Source organism: Rhopilema esculentum, chromosome 16, assembly GCF_057945365.1.
Source record: "Rhopilema esculentum isolate cy_ngs chromosome 16, ASM5794536v1, whole genome shotgun sequence".
Taxonomy (NCBI): domain Eukaryota; kingdom Metazoa; phylum Cnidaria; class Scyphozoa; order Rhizostomeae; family Rhizostomatidae; genus Rhopilema; species Rhopilema esculentum.
In genome coordinates this window covers 7,676,357-7,693,966 of record NC_142830.1, presented here as the reverse complement: position 1 = coordinate 7,693,966, position 17,610 = coordinate 7,676,357, and the positions used below count along the sequence as shown (strand labels likewise).

Genomic DNA, 17,610 nt, shown 5'->3' with positions numbered 1-17,610 from the left:
TAGAAATACAAACTTCTGATTCTGACTCAGCTTACATCCATCGGGGCTTTTTGACGTAACCAACAAAATTAATTCCATCTAGGACGAGAGAGATGTCCTCTATGAAAAGAGAAGTTAGCAACTCGTTAGCAACCACCTGCCGTAGGTACTCCCCAAAAATTGATAGGGAAGACCGGGTTTGCTATTGATAGGGAAGATTGGATCAATTTTCTAAACGTTTCCCAGGTAGAAAATGAAGTCTTGCCGATGATTTGCCCCCAATTCATGTTCCTATGTGAGCGTCAAGAAACGATCGACGATCTCCTCAAATTGGACAAATGACATATATCTGAGATAAAACATGACAGGTTTTTAATTTCCCAAATGTTATGTGGTAGCAGACGTGTTCTCTGTAAAAGCTATTTTGCTGAAGGAACCAATATAAAGTGTGCCCTCCCAAAAAGCACTTTCATTTCGAACGGATCTAATGTATGCAAAACTAACCTATACAGTTAGCTTTTATTCTAAAGGCTGAAAGTTACAGTGAATCTCCGCAAATAATACAAAAGGAAAGACCTTCGCCGCTGATATCCAACCATGCGATCACATTGTGTTCAAACTGCTCCCTTCCCTTTTCACGTCCGGTCTCCTTCTCAGGGTTGGACTCGAGCACGTTACCCAGGAGATCAAGCCTTGCTCAAGATTTTTCCTCCAGGCATTTAGCCTTTTTATAAAACGGCCAAGTATCGCGTTTATATGTTTTGAGTGTTTCTCCATAGATGAATGCACAGGAGCCGAATAAACATGCTTGAAAAAGCCTGAAGGTTTCGTTGACCTTTAAGTTTGTTCGGAGGCTGGTTAAATCGCTATATTTCCATTGGAACGTGCCTGGCAAGTTGCTGTGCTTGTAACACGGTAGCTACTGCCTACGTTCGAAAGGATGGAGAAATTTCACACAGTTTCTTGGCTGTTCTTTCTCGGCAATTTGTTCATATTGGCTGTTATTTCTGGACACACTGCATACGGTATGTACTCACAATAACATACATTGTTTATTTACTTTCAACCGATCTGTGATAGGTTATATTAAACAGATACTGTTGAGGTTAATTTGACTGAGAGCAAGTTTCAGAACTAATCTTAGACCAATGACACGCCGTAAGAAATGTTTACATAGTAAATCGATTCAATTACCTAGGCCATGCACTCGTTTATGAACGACGATGGCTTGTATCAAACATGTCCTAAGAGGAACCCCCGAGGGAGGTACAAAGGCCTCAGTCATCTCGGTAGTCAAGTAAAGATTATTTTTCTTTACCAATGTATACTGTTGAATATAAGGATAATGTAGTTTTCGTAGAAGACTAGTGTCAATATAACACATCGCTAGGACGGTTCCTATGAGTATGAAACGTGAGAATGGCTGACATCGTCACTGACAAATTAGCCTATTTTGGTTGGATGTTAAAAGCATTAGAATATATCGGAGCACTTCAAGAATTCTGTAAGGATACCCAAAACAGATCAACTGTGGGTAGATGCGGAGGGTCACCGGGTCAACCCATATGATTGTCGAGTGCTTATTACTAGGGTTTGAGTTCGCGGTGCAGGATTATTCGCATCAAACATGCTTGAATGTCGCCATGAGGAAACCGTAAGATTAAGGGCTATAAACATCGTAAAAATCTTGCATCGAGAACAAAATCGCCAGGCTGCAATGATCTTAACTTTGACGTCCAAAAACTTGCCTTGGAGGCATTCTGTAACAAAGGCTTAGTACCAGTACTATTAAGTTTAGTGATCGACCCTCTGCTTATCCGACAAGGGCCTATTCTGATTACTTGCTTTCATATTTCGTGATGTGCAGTGCTTAATGACATTGTTAGCTGCCACTTCCTGTATCATAATAGGTTTCCGGGGATTCCCTCAGCATACAGTTACCAAACCGCACAATAAAAACTCCCATCGTCAGAAAGAAAGTAGACGCCCTCTCTGTTCTTGGAATGAAACTGTTATCATTGTTACCAGAGTACAGCATAGCCAAGACTTCTAGATCTTGTTTTTGAAGTTTTCACAAAATGCCGATAATCTGCATCATGTTGGCCACTCTGGCTGGGTCAATGAAACCACAGCTTTAAACCTCTGCGTTCGTAAAATTTCCAGCATAAACGGAAGTTTACAAACTGAATTGGTAATTTTGGCTACTTTCGGAGCTAAATCCTTCTCTCTAATAGGCTTATCAAGGAAATACCTTTGATATTACAAAATGATAACTTTAAGGCCTATTGTGAAAACATCGTGACATTTACTACAGGGCAGGGCTCCCTTTAGTCAAGAGCCGCTAATTTCTGACGATTCCACTACGTTTTTATAACGATACCGTCGATTCTCAGGAAATTATTTGAGTCAAAATTCTGAAGAATTATGCATCTAGCGATCCTGAAATTTTATCAATCTTTATAGAACATCAAAAAATCATACTATAGAGAGAACTTCTCAACTCATCGTAATGAAAGTGAGTTGATAACTTACCAGCCACATTTCGAACACTATGCAGTTCGAAATTCCTGTGACTAAGATGCAGGGGCGGACACTTGGTTATTGGGGGGGGGGGGGTAGCAAGCCTATAGTTTTGATCACGTTTTGCAATTGTTTTAGAACAGAAGACCATTGTCCTCCAAAGTATTGGGGCGGGCGATAACCCCCTCGCCCCCAGGTGTCCGCCACTGCTGAAGTGGTCAGGCCCGTCGCTAGATCGTTCTTTATGCCGACAAGTTTAGAAATTTGACGACTAAGCACCCTTAGGTGGCAAAAAACTCCTTGTTTTGCAATGCACTCTGTTGCGACGGACCTGGAAGTGGTATACTGTAAATTAATTTGATAAATGTTTTGTTAAAACCCTGCAAAGTAACTTATATGCGATAGCATAGGGTAACTATTAAAATGCTCCCTTGTGCCCTCACAAGCCATCCTTTTTGCATAAGTTCAAATCAAAGGCGAAAAGTAAGCGAGGATGACTAGGAAGGGAAGGGATATGCACCCTAATGTTTTATGCTTACCAGGCCTTTTTAAAATCTTTGATGTATTTTATATAAAATCTGTTTGAGAAGCCATTCGCCGTCCGCTAGTGCAAAACGTGTTACAAATAGCAATTTTTTTATCATTGATCATTTTTGTAAGATGTTAAAATCAAAAAGTGTTTCTACCAAAATTGGCTTTTTTCTTTAATTCTGAAAGGCTGACACAAGACAAGATGTCCAACTCAATCATGGTTTCACAATACTTGTCCAATGATATTTTAAAAACGTATTAGGTCTACATGGAACAGTTTTCAATATTCCGAGTCTGATACAAACTTCTGATATATTTCGTTTGGGTCGAAGTGAAATTTTCGGGTCTATGTATTTTAGGCCGGACTTGCACACTCCGTACTGCTCGCATCTATCTAGAAAGACACAGAAAAGGTCACGAGGCAACATTGAAACTGTAACCGACATAAGTGTCAAGTCAAGGCTTATGCTCTCGGTCAAGGTGGTCTGAGTTTTCATTGTTAAATGTGTCAGTAAAAATATGTAGCTATAACGGTCGATATTTCGCCCTTTTGGTTTTCTTTCAAGATCGAGAAATAGTTTCTAGCTCTGTAGCATTACTTGCTGGGGATACGAATAAAGGAGTCTTTTATTGAGTGAGGCAACCCTCCGTTCTGGAGTCAAAGAACATGTGCATGAAACGAAGTCATTATTACGCGTGCGTTCTGCCTCCAGGACATTGGGTTGCCCCATACATTGAGGCAACCCTCCATGACATTTAGGCAACCCTCCGTTCTGGAGTCAAAGAGCATGTGCATGAAACGAAGTCATTATTACGCGTGCGTTCTGCCTCCAGGACATTGGGTTGCCCCATACATTGAGGCAACCCTCCATGACATTTAGGCAACCCTCCGTTCTGGAGTCAAAGAGCATGTGCATGAAACGAAGTCATTATTACGCATGCGTTCTGCCTCCAGGACATTGGGTTGCCCCATACATTGAGGCAACCCTCCAGGACATTTAGGCAACCCTCCGTTCTGGAGTCAAAGAACATGTGCATGAAACGAAGTCATTATTACGCATGCGTTCTGACCCTAGGACATTGGGTTACCCCATACATTTGAAAATTGTCTCTTCTGGTTCGTCTCCCCAACAATTACCAATGATAATTCTGCAACTAGAATTATATATGAAAATTTTCGAGCAATGTCTTTCTAAAGATAATATCATTGCTCCGCAATCTGTTCTTTTTTCCATTTGGACCACAGTATGATGCAGGTCAAGCCAATGCTTGATTTTCTAGGTTACGAGGGTGTTTTCCAGTATAAGAAGGTATTACAAAGAAAATGTGCATTTTAAGCCATTTTGCTCGGTCTTTGCGAGACCTATGAATCCAGAGCGGTTTGGTAGATTTAAGGGATGCAAAAACAAAAAATATAATTCATGGAATGTTTTTCACTAAAACAATCTCGTCGTTACTCTGAAACATTAAAAGTATCTCCAGCTCTTTACGAAAAATGTTATTTATTTTAAGGATATAAGAAAAAGTTTCGCTATCGTGCAACTAAAACTTTAGGTCATAATTTGCCATTATAATGCTTTAGACGAGAATTCAAAGAATCAAGTTTTATTTTCAGTACGACACCCCTTTTGTCTCATATCAAAATCATCTTTTAATAAAGCAATAAGGGCTTTTAGTTAATATTTTGTAAAATTTTTGCTTTTTTCAAAGCCATTTTCAAAAAATCATCTAAAAGATTTCGAGCTCTAGGATTACTAAAGTATTAAGAAACAAAATTACTGATCACCTATTCATTTAAAAATGGGGTGGAAATGATTCTCTTCACGATTAGACACCTATTTCCTTGTTAGTCGACGTAAATGAAAAAGGAAGATCTCCTTGTGACCAATAAGGCGTTCTTCGTGTTATCTCGTTTTTGTATTTTCAAAATGTGGAACGTTAGAAATTTGTATTTAAGAAACCTTCAAGAACTTTTAGTGCCAATTCTGAGCTGGGTTTTCTTTTAAGTAATGAGTATATTTCAGAAAAATACGACAAGGATTAGTCAAGTTAAATCTTTTATACAATGACTTGATTAAAGTTGCGACGCAGAGCATGTAAAATAGTGTAATAGGCCTTGTGTTTAAATCCATTTTCATATAAAGTCACATTTTCATCTGCAACATGTTTTTTGAATTTCTTCTACGCAAGCTAGGTTTTTATAACTATATTTCCAATGAATGTCCATTATAACCAATGACCAGTGTTCATGTCAGTGCTTAATCTTGTGTCTATACATACGTTTTATAGTAGGCCGTTTATAGAAGTTCACTCATGCGTACTGTCAAAGAAGGTACCTTTTCGTTTAAATAGAGGATGATAATTGTTTTCAGACACATTTAAAGATTTGTGGTTGTTTGCTTTGGAAAGACATGGACATCAGCAAGGCCTTACTGATGAGCTTTGTGTCCTTATAATGTGAGACGGGTGATAAAATGATCCATTTAAATAATTGTTGTGTAGAGAAAATGGATTTTGGCACGTTTTTTCAGTAACAAAATTAGGCAGGACCTTTGGTCTTCGTTAGAGCATTATGGTTTGAGAGGAATTGCACATTCGTGATTTACGTCGACTTTATACGACAGAACTAAAGCAGTATAAATAGTATAAATGCAAATAGCTATCAATTTGGTGTTCCACAAAGCATTGTACTTGCGCCACTACTGTTTCTACTTCATATGAATGACATTATTAACTCTTCCCAGACTCTTTAGTTTTGGCTATTTTCAAATGACTAACATTTCACTTGCCAACAAAAGTCTTGATGTATAAAAAGAAACGATCAATTTTACGGAATGGTTTCTAGCCAAGAAATCCGTTCTAAATGAAACCAACTTCCTTCTTATATGCTCTTGTAAAATGAATAAAATCACAAACTCAAAAATCAGCCATGAACCTCATTTAAAGAAGATTACAACAAATATATTTGATGTACTTATTAAAGTAGTGTATTTTGCTGTATATACATTATCTGAAACACAAGTGGTTTTACTTGTCAAACAGAATGAGGCTTTTAGTTCAAGTTAATTTTCACCCTAGAACTTTGTTGCCATTTTCATTAATGCTTAAATGCTGAAAGTATTTTCAAAGTGAACGCTCTTTCTAGCCTGGAAATTATTGTTTTCGAAATACGATGACTAGCCTCTTTAAGTGTATTGAATTACAGTGTATGAAACCTCTTGGTAACAGAAACCTGTAGGGCTCGAGCAGGATCCTAGTTAGAGGCATGGGATGGGGTGTTACATTCCCTTCGAAAATTTCCGTTTCAGAAACGAGGGATTTTGCAATTTAGGTGTGCGTTGCCGGTGAATCCTTAATCTTGTGGACAAATAAAGGCCAGTTCACCCGCTTGTCGGCGCATTGGATCAAGACACCCAATCCCTATTTCCTACCCTTAGCTAGGAAATAGCTAGTGATGGGCCTTGACTTTAGTTACCATTGTAGGGATGCATCCGTTGTAGGAGGTGTACGTCGTTGGGTGGTGTTCGTTATATAGAGGTTACTAGTTCCTAGGCATGCCCCCTTTACCTCTGTCGTCAAGGGCCTTGTATGTTACTCAAGGCTGTGATGGCTTGAATATAATTTTAGCGCAAAATTGTTCGTCTGTCGTTTGGAAGTGTCCGTTACTGGAGGTTTTGCAGTATAACACGTAAGCCTGCACTTAAAATACTTATTGAGATAGATGAGAAGGTCGATGCAAGACTCAAGACTTTATATAAAGCCACAAGATCCAACCACTAAGCCCATTTAACTTAGCTTATTAAAACTGGATGACAAATCTTCATCGACTGAAGCAACCAAAGAAATTCGCTTTTTGTCCGAGAGCCTGGTTGGTCAACAAGACTTGAAGATCTTTATCGTTGTTTTACAGAGGACAGCCATTTTATAATCTTTAAAGTATTTGGGACCATGATTTCTCGGAATTTTATTGTAAAAGAAGAAATAGTTAGTGTTTTCACTCGCTGCATAAGAGACAATTCAATCAAAGTGGGAATCGTGGAGGATCTCAGGGGCTAATTTACCAAACCTCTCTCCACATTAATGTGGTAAGAGATTAATAAATGTGGTGAAGTTATAAATATGGCTTATTCATCGTGTATGGTTTGTTGGGATAACTTTTAAGGCCCCTCCAATCTCGGTGCCTGGCCTGCTTACACCACTCTATACAGTGGCAGATTAAAGGGGGGGGGGCAACTAGGGACAGTTGCCCCTCTCTCGCCGATTTGAAGCAAGTCTGGCGCCCTTTTTTTGAAATTATGCGCCCCTTTCGAAGAATGAGAATCAAGTGACAAAGGTTTCTGAGACTTAAAGGTTAATTTACTTCAAGGATTATCTCACAGTATGCAACAATTATTGTGAAAATTTCCTTACAAAGTGAATAGAGAGCCTTCTGTCAGTAGTAAGGGTCTGAAATTGTTGTATACAGCTTACACTCATCACCAATTTCTGAAAAATTTTCAGCGCCCTCACTACTTTCTGCCCCTTCTTCAAATATGCTCTGGATCCGTCCCTGACTCTAAAACAGACATTGACTGTGTTGGCTGCAGTATAAAGTAAATGTCTCTGGGTAATTTACGGAGCTCCGGGTAAGGCTGAGTACTGAAAATTCTTTAACACACGACCAAATTTGGGTACTCTTGGCAAGTTGTTCCTTCGTATTATTTCGAAACAGTTTCAGGAGAAAGTTTATATAGACTCATAAAGATGTCAAAAGACAAGTATAGTGAACAATTTTGAACTGTTTATGCATGTATATGATCAACTTAAAGAAACTTAATATATTCAATGAACATATTCAGTGCATTAAAGGTTCAAATTTTCATGAGATTATAACCTTGAAGATGAAACTATAGGAAATATGCACGAAACTATATAACAGAATCAAAGGAGCATCAATGTATAAGTCGGCGATCAAATAGACGAGTGCCAGGCAGAGTTGATCTGAACGAAATCCTGCGAAGTTGTATCGCCAATTAAAGGCTTTTAATTCAAGATACTCTTCATATTTTTTTGAGGCAAGTGCCTTAAATTCTTTGTCCAGTTAAATTGTTTGTGAGGAACTTCTTTTAGATGATGAAATAAGACTATACAGAAATGAAATTAGACACTCAAGTTATAGGAATTTTCAAAATCTGGTCGTTGCAGTAACAGGCTTTTTGTTATCCAAGAAAGGACATATTGTGTACGATTGAAGTGCCCCTTGCGATTATTGTCCGGTCTGAAGGCACAACAATCGTGCAAAATATGATACCAGCATGAAAACTTCACAACCTATGTAGTTTGAGATGTAGAATATGATGCGAAACAGACCCAAGCTGAAAAATGCCGCTAAAAGCTATTTTTAGAACATTTAACTTGTTCCCAGTCCTCATAATGAAATAAGTCACTTGCGAACGATTTAACAAGTGTATATCTGCAAAATTTGATATTCATATACAATCTGAAGTTTAAAATGTAGCCTGTGGTAAGTTGCTTACATGCCAAGAAAATAAGGTCCATAAATTACCTTATTTCATATTTTTAGAACATTGAGCTTGGTTCCAGTCTTTGAAATGAGAAACGTCACTTTCGGGCGATAAAACGAGTGTATGTCTGCAATATTTGGTATTGGTATACCATCTGAGGTGTGAAACATCATGCCAAGCAATAAGGTCTATAAATTGCCCCATCTTCTATTTTTAGAACAATGAACTTGGTCCCAGTCCTCAAAATGAAAAAGTCGCTTGCGATCGACTTAATGAGATTATGTCTGCAAACTTTAATATTTATATACAATCTGAAGTTTGAAATGTCATGCCATAAATATGAGCTCCATTTTTAGAATAATTTGGTCCTTACCTGGTATCATATTTTGCACGGTTGTTGCAAAATTTTGTGTTAACAGACCTAACTGTTAGGGTTTTCTATACATGGCAATGATATAGAATCGCCGAAGGCGCTAGATGTCTAACTCGAGATAATATGTATCGTTGAGAGTGAGGCAAAATCACTCAAGTGGAACTGCTGGCAAGAAGACGATCTCGCATAAAGGGCTCAGCGCGGGGCTTAGTATGGGAAATGGCAAGGCGGACGAAAAGAACCAAGAGCTAATTAATCAGCAACGTGCTAAAGACTTTTTAATGATGGAGATTTCGATTCTCTATTTTAAATTTCTATATCTATCCGAAGATTAAAATGTATCAGAACATTAACCTGCAACTGACAGTCTTTGCTTGGAACTCCACCTGTTTTTCACATGCAAAGCATGTTTCTTCCTTAGCTACTTTTTAGATTATTGCAGGATTTTGAGAACACGTATAAATCCACTTAGTTCCATATAGACGAAACAGATTATGTTGATTTGACTAGCCGGTTCTCGTGGGAAAGCCCCAGGCTTCTAGATCCCACAATTTTGAGTTAATTGTAATCTTGCTTTCTTTTTCTTTTGCAGCTCAAGACAATTCTCAGGTGAGGTATTGCTCGTATCTAACTAAACAAAATTCTGCGGTAGTACGATAACCCAAGGCAAAGGACAATGTCACCTGAAGCTACATGGAGTACACTCATTTTTTTATAATAAACAAAGGTCGATGTTGAGTTTTCCAGTTTCTTAATGTTCTGGAAATTTCAATACTCAAACGATGTTATGAAATGTTAGTGACCTTTTTTATCACGTCAGGAGATTCGCTTCCGTTCCGATGCTGTATTTAGATGTGGGAAGTATATTTTTAACCCTTGTGTCTTAAGTTCTAGGCCAACAAGGCAATCTTCCGCCAACAAGCTCGTTGTTCTCAGTTTTATCACGATTTAAAAGTTTCTTATTTTTTTTGCTTCGAGTACTGAAGTCTCTTAATTTTTTCTGACTGTCCAGTACTCGTTCCTTATAGCCAGTTTCTTATAAAAAAATGAGTGTACTCGAGCAGCCACAGCTAGACTGGTTGGATTTGCGAGTTTATAAGTTGACGAGACCAGTTGCGCTGACTGATCATGTTTCTATTCTGCTCTTGCAATTATACGAAATTTATTTCAATATAAAGGAACTGCGTGCAGTAAAACCTCTTGAAAAAAATTGAATGGATCTGTGTTCTCAGGCAAAAAATATCTAATGATATCTGAAGTATGTATTCAATAACAGTTCTTATCTCTTAGACAGCGGTATTGCGGCGGGTCAAAGAAAATGTTTAAAAATATGTTACTGCCATTTCATTTAATGTTTGGAAATATCTGTCCACCTTCTACAATATATTATTGATCAATTTACATGTTTCTTACTAGAGGCTTTTTTCTTTTATTGCTTATTTACATCTGCGTACAAAATAACTAACGGCAACAAATTTCATTGAAATGTATTTTCTCCTCAAATAGAGACGCAAAATTTATTAGAAAAATTTTAAGGTATATGAAAAGAATGTATACACTTCCGAGAAGTTAATTAAATAGTATCTTTGAAGTGGCTCAGTACAAATAATGATTTCTCATCATCAATGCTAAGTTAGGTAGGACACACTGCCTGAGTTACACTTTTAGATAAACATGGTCAAACTTAGATGAAACGAATGCCTTTCTTGTACATAAGCTGCTTTCTTTCATTTCAGGCGAATGGAGCCGTTATAAGAGGCGATCCTGGTCCAAAAGGAGATCAGGTGATTTTCGACAGAAATTATTTGTCGTTTTGTTACCATTGCAAAGTGTATTTTGGAAACAAAACATGGGGCAGAAAACATATATTTATTTTTTGGGGAAGCGGTAATCGTCATTTCCTGGAGTCGGGAATCGGGAAATGGCAATTTTTGTGATCGGGATTCCGGAATTATTAACACCGGGATTCGAGAATTGATGATTCGGAATCGGGCTAAAATCATAGCGGGAATTCGAGAGTCAGGGGACCTATTGGGTACCCTCACAAAACAATGTCCAGCAACATGTCAAAGGCATAGCACTTTAATACTGGAAATTCCACAGTCCAAATAATGTTGTCTGCTACAGTCATTGACATAGATACAAACTCTCTTCAATCTGCAAAACTGCAGTTTCCCCCATCATTTACTTATTGTTAACTTACCACGCTGCATTTGCCAATTTATTTATTCATAACATTGATCATATTTGTTTCTTACATAATTTTTTACCAAAAACTTCTTTACCGTGTAGTTTTGTGTGGAGTAAAAATTTACCTAATGTATATATATATATGATTTATTTTTCTATCAGTAAGATAGTATTTAATAGGATGCCAGGGTTCAGGGCAAAACTCGAGTTCGTAAAATACTTTGCTAGCTATGATGCATGTATTGATCTTCAGAATCTTTGCCTTAGAGTATTTTTGACCTTGAACGTTAAGGACGGGATAACCCGTTAAGATCTGATGTTATTATTACCTATGAGTTTTGTTTTGGTATTAAGATGTATTTCCGGTCTCATTGCAATCTGTTTGCAAAACACAAGATATGATACAGAAGTCGCTAAGATTAAATGGATAGAATCCTTCTCTTCTTTATAAAGCAATTTAATGATGAGCCGGGTAATGTAAAGCTTGCTATCACATAAACACGACGTTAACAAAACTAATACTCAATCGCCTTTAAATTCCAGCCAATGGCTGCTATATTCTTATTGGTTCATTTATCCTTTTAGCTAGACCACGAATAAATGAACCGAAAATTCTGATAAGCAACGTGTCATTTATTGATAAGAAATAGACCGTCTTCAATTGTTCGTTTATCCGACAGACGAGAGGTGTTATCTTCACTTGCCTCCCAGCTCTTTGCGTTATATAAGGGCTGATTGTAATGTAAATCAAATTAATTACGTTGAATTTTGAGCTCAACGCCCAAAATTTCAACGAACCCTCTAATTTTATTGCTTAGTAAAGCTAAAGATACGACTTTAATGGAAGGAATTAGCCTTGTTGTATTCAAACATCTGCGTAGCTATGAGTTCAGAACATGTAGGAAGGAAATTTTCAACCAAAAGTTTGAGTAAAGTCCAGTATTGAGGGTTTCATGGTCGGACAATTTTTCCATTAAGGATTTGAGTGTGGGACAATCATTGATTTTCCAGCACAATTCTAGGATGCAGTATCGATAAAATTTCATGCAAAAGAATTTCTTCGATGCCTTCGCTATGTATTTCTGCAATGTTGGTTAGTAGATTGTGAGTATCAGCTGACTCTTGTCTTACTATCTGCTGTGTTTATCTGACGCTGTTCTCCCTCTCTGCATTCCAGGAACGCATCTTGTTCCTTTTCGATGAAAATTGCCCAGTAAAGCTTATAAGGCGGTTAAAGAAAAAAGGCTTCAGAAGCTGTGTATATTAATCCAATTCTTAATATTATCAGAAAGGGTTTGCCTTTCTCTGAAATGCTAAGATAGTTGTATTAATGTAAGATTTGAAGTAACAAGATAAGGTTAATTCATTTGCAGGGCAGTCGAGGGCCCAAGGGTGATAAAGGACCGAAAGGCGAAAGTGTGAGTCATATTATTCGTAGAAAAACATGTTTCGATGTAGCCTTCTATATTGATCGAAAAATTTACTAGTTCGCCTAACTGTAATATTTAAATTCATGTTGAGTTATTTGTATCATTTCACATCCTTAAGGACTTATCAATGTACTTTTGAATTTCTTGTGAAAGATCGTTCCATCCATCCAATTCATTTTGCAAACCAGATTTTAATTATCTTTATCAAAGCCTACTCGGTTCAGCAGACAAAGTTTTTATGTCAAAACGTCGAAGAGTAATGTTATCTCTCTTTGTTATTCATTGTTATGAACTGTTCAGTGATCATGTGTTCATTTCCAGGGAGGTTTTGGTCCTATTGGTGATTCTGGATTGAAAGGAAAAAAGGGAGAGCCCGGAGAACGTGGACTGCCTGGTCCACCTGGAAACATCCTTGTCAGTAAACTCTTCAAATTTTATTTAACCTCTAATGACCATCTCTTTGAAGCAGGTCATCGAGCAGGGCAATGCGATTACTTTGGGGCTATGAATAAGTGAATATGAATCATTACAACACAATGTTTATCTCTAGCTTAAAATAAGCATTGCCCTGCTCATCATATTTTCCTGACCTGCCTTTGACGTATATTGAAAAGCCTCTTAATAATAAAAATAGCTATTTCGTTGTATTTTCTATCATTGGGAGCTTGATGTTTTATCCATTTATATTGTTAACGAGAAAACAATATATTTTAATCAATTGACTTGTATTGATATTTTCAATCCCTTCATCGAGGTTGTGCATATTTTGCTTAACCGATACAGGACTTGCCGATGAACTCATCCTGACCTGAAAAGGCTAGAGATAAAATTGTCTATTAAATAAGATTCTTCTATTTCAAGAGAGACAGCACTCGAGTAAACGAGACACGATTCCCCTCTTATCATATTGACATCACCCTAGGTTAATTTTTCAATCCGCATTTTGAAGTTTCTCAGTTAAACTTCCCTAATTTAATAGAGTTTTTCAATTTATATTTACTCTTATCATCCCTTTTGCCAAGTTAAAGACCCTTTCGACCAGAATCAAAAGATTTCATGAAGATTATAACTTGTTTCTGAATCATTTGACAATTTGGTTTGCAAAGCATTTCCGCCATTATTGGAAAAGGATTGTCAAATTCATGATTGCTTTGAACTATGAACTCTGAAACTGTTTTCGACCGTGAAAGTAAATCGTTTGAGAGCCAATATTACGGTGGCCCACAAAGGCAATACAAACATTTTTAAACGCCTACAAATATTTCGAAGCTAGCACAGGAATCTAAAACTTGATGTAAAACACTATGGTTTTACTCGCCATCGAACGTTACTAAACAACAACAATATTTCCTACTACAAAAATAGATTCCACTACAAAAATAATTGTAGTCGTTTAAACATTTTTGTATTGCCCTTGTGGGCCACCATACAATTTGACTTATCCAAATAGTGGGATTTCAAGTTTTGAAAAGTTAGAGAAAAACCAGAAAAATATGAAATTACTTGCTAGATTGTTGTTTTATTCAGCAGCACGTACTTATTTCAAACTTGCTTTTTAGGAGAAAGGACCGTCTAGTCTTCTCCTCCGAAAAGGCGTCTTAGGCCAAATTGTCTATCGTGAGGGCCCTCAGGTAAATTCGATGTTCAATCCTTTTGCATCGCTTTTGCAGAGCTGTTCAATCTTAGATTTTGTGTGTGTTTTGTATCAAAACTACATATAGGGTTTATTTAATTTGTTTAGCTAATCCAGCACTACCAAAGCTGTCAAAATATTATATACACAAGAGATTTAGGGGCTATTTCAAGCCTGTATATCATGCGAGGCCTGTTTTCACTAACTTACCAATCAAAACCTCCAATTAGCCAATGGATAATTGAGTATTTGCCGAATTTGCTACTAATGATTAGCTACTTTCACTGAAAATCAATGAATGTCTTGGTGAGAAAGTCAACTACCATTAAATACTTTTTCTATTTCTGGTAAATGATTATTTTCACAATGGGATGGGTTTTACGAGGGCTTGGTTTATATATCCGTATGATAGGTTATGATATATTAGATGGGAGTTCCCTTTCTTGGAAAGTGGATTATTTTGAAAATCTCAACATTGTCAAGAAATTTCAGCAAAAATGTTAAATTCCATACAACCAACCTTTCAGTAAAGCGGAAAGCAAGTTTATGGAAGGTTTCCTCAGCAAATACCCAAAGAAAATCTGACAAAACTCGAGTGTTGAATAATACTCACAAAGGAGTTCAAATGTTTATCAATCTTACAGAGAAATAATTCATCGACTTGTTTTTGTGTTTCCCGAACAGTTAGCATATTGTTAATTTGTAGGGACCACCAGGAAGTCGTGGCTCACCAGGCCCAAAAGGAGAGAGGGTAACTAATTTAGATTTTATTTGCATCAATCGAAACCAAACTATTTGCATTAATTCGAAACTGTTAACCAAATTCTGTTTTGTAAAGTTTTAGAATATCAGGGGTTTCAAGGACTTTTACTTTCTGTGCTCAAGAGAGAGTTTGCCAGCCACCAAATTCTTTTATCGATGCTCAAGTGACCCCTTTCTCCGACATGCTTTTGTACCTGGAATTTCAGCATAATGATGAGACAAAATTTGGTTTGATGGAGAGCTACTGTTGATATCCTTATATGGTAGGAAAACTTCATGCTTCCACCCCCTCCCCCCATTTATCCGTGCCAGTGTCAGCTATGTTTTAGAAATCGCTCCCCAGTTGTTGAAAGTTTCTCTATATCCGGTTTTTCTGTTATAGATCTCATCCCTAAATATACCATATCAAGATCTTATTTTAATCTTAAAGAGAAAGTTAATTATATATTCTTGCAAAAGTTTCTGAAAGTAGATTTCAGATTTTTGAAAGGCAACAGTTGAAATATTACTGCAGATTTTGGGGTCTCAATAAGTTTTAAAGATGGCTTTATTGGAAAGCACAGCTGTTTCCTGACTATAGAGTAAATCTCCTTTAATTAATTATCTCGCGTTTGTGAAGTATGTTGAAAACAGAAAGATCAGACGATTAAGTCGATTTTCAGGGAGATAATGGCCCAAGAGGAGACAGAGGAGAAAAAGGAGAAAAGGGAAGAACGGTAAGACGTTTCTTCGTGGGTGTTTTTATTCGCTTATTGGAATGAATCTTTAATTTTTCTATGCTTTTGTTATTGGTGTAATATTTATATGCCACATATTTCCTTTCAACTAATCCTTTAAAATTTGCCAATCCGTTATACGCCGTGTCACAAAACTTTATCGTTGCCAATTTCTCTTAGAAAACCAAGAAGGTTTCGTTATTGCATAATTTTCTCACGAAGAGTTCAATTTTGCAATTATCCCATGTCCAATTTGTCATTTTTTTCTTTCAAGTTTGGTTTTTCATGCAAATATGGCATCAGGATCTATCCTTTGCCACATTAATTCTTTTGCCCTTTCTACGCAGGAAAGCCCTTATGTTTACCACCAACGTACGTTAACTTTGCCTCTTTCTTAAAGAGCTTTCAATATGACCTTATCATGCAAGTTATAGAAATTGAATGTCAATTCCAATCATATAGGGCAATTATGGACCAATTGGCCTTCCAGGTAACCCAGGAAAGAACGCGAACAAGGTTAGATCTTTGTAAGCTTTACTTTCGTTTTTCTTTTGTCATACACCGGCAACCCTTCTTGTCCCTGACTGATTTTGCTACATTCCTTACATTTCATCTTGCATATCAACATCTTAAATCATTCTTTTTTCTGGAATGCGTAGAAGAACTGTTATCTTTCTGCTGTCACAGCTTTGAATGAAAACCTGCGCCTCTTTTTCCTGACGTAGGAAGGTAAACTAAGCTATATTTTTTCTACATAAAATCATTCAATTACTTTGGCCAGTCTTTGCGGAGAGTGCAAGAAGTGGAAATGCAAAGTGCCCGAAAGCAGTATACATTTGAATTTCAGTTACTTTACAAATTCTTTCTCTTGGCTTGATAGTTAACTAAGTTGTTGCCATTCACAATCACAGTTATATGATATAGACATCTGAGTTCACCTCTAAAGTCCCTCTTTAAAAAGTCAAGTTTTCCCCACAGGGAGCCAAAGGAGAGCAAGGAGAAAAAGGTGCCCAGGGACAAATGGGAATTCCTGTGAGTATATCTTTGGTTTTAACCGTAACATTATTCAGGAAACAAAAAGAAGCACAGGCCCAGGATGGCTCAAAAAATTACCGAAACGATTTCAAGATTAAAATATATTAAGGTGTAAGCTTCTACATTTAAAAGTTTTTTCTTTTCTTGTTTTCTATTTTGCTAGAGAACAAAAGGTGTGTACAGTAAGTCTAAAGGAAGACATTGATTAAGAATTTTCTAATTTTTGGAAATGAATATCGCTCAAAATAGGAAATTATGGTTAAACAGTTTTCATCATCACCGTATTCCTAGATCTTATCAGTTATAGAATTGTTATGCTGATGTTTTTTTATAGGGCATGAACGGACCTATGGGACCACAAGGCCCATTTGGCTGGAAAGGAGGTTCTGTAAGTTTCGTTATCGCTGACTGAGGCATTGATAAATAATTATGTAACGTTTTGAATCAAATTATTACCCACAGTTAGAGAATTATGCTTCAGCATGTCCTGGTAGAAGCATTGTTGATTATCTATACAATTCTCGATGATTGGGTTTTGAAAATTGAAATTGGAGCCTCCTTTTTTCAAATATCTTCCTGTGAGAAAGATGGAAGCTCATTTTGACGAAATTTTTTATTACGTAATAGACGTATGAAGTAGGCTGGCTTAGTCGTCAGTGTTTGCGCTTCCTGCAAATGGGAAGTCGCAGATTCATTTAAGTGTTCTCACCTCTTACGGGAGAAGTCACGGTTTCAAGCCCACAATCCGGAGAAGTACCAACCCTTTCATTTCATGTGGCTAGCATTTCATCTGCTGGCTTGTCATTCTTAATAAGACCATAGTCAATAGAAAAACCGTGGTTGGTTTGGGGAGGCCTATTGTTCTGTAGTTTCACGGGATTTTGGAGCTTATTGGTGCACAAAAGCTTAGATAGTTTTATCAACAGTATATTAGGCG

At 37.1% G+C, this 17,610-nt stretch overlaps 1 protein-coding gene across 3 annotated transcripts in view; it reads left to right on the top strand.

The window, feature by feature from the left end:
- The first annotated feature begins 702 nt into the window (after positions 1-702).
- The window catches only part of LOC135682820 (uncharacterized), a 55,338-nt gene continuing 38,430 nt past the window's right edge, over positions 703-17,610 (top strand). For all 3 annotated transcript variants that reach the window (XM_089113034.1, XM_065197880.2, XM_065197877.2), the window contains exons 1-11: positions 703-1,004; positions 9,500-9,516; positions 10,644-10,691; positions 12,471-12,515; positions 12,849-12,941; positions 14,087-14,158; positions 14,867-14,911; positions 15,585-15,638; positions 16,101-16,154; positions 16,617-16,670; positions 17,008-17,061. In XM_089113034.1, the coding sequence (XP_088969160.1) occupies positions 920-1,004; positions 9,500-9,516; positions 10,644-10,691; positions 12,471-12,515; positions 12,849-12,941; positions 14,087-14,158; positions 14,867-14,911; positions 15,585-15,638; positions 16,101-16,154; positions 16,617-16,670; positions 17,008-17,061 (621 nt within the window). In that variant the 5' untranslated portion in view covers positions 703-919. The remainder of the gene's footprint in view (positions 1,005-9,499; positions 9,517-10,643; positions 10,692-12,470; positions 12,516-12,848; positions 12,942-14,086; positions 14,159-14,866; positions 14,912-15,584; positions 15,639-16,100; positions 16,155-16,616; positions 16,671-17,007; positions 17,062-17,610) is intronic.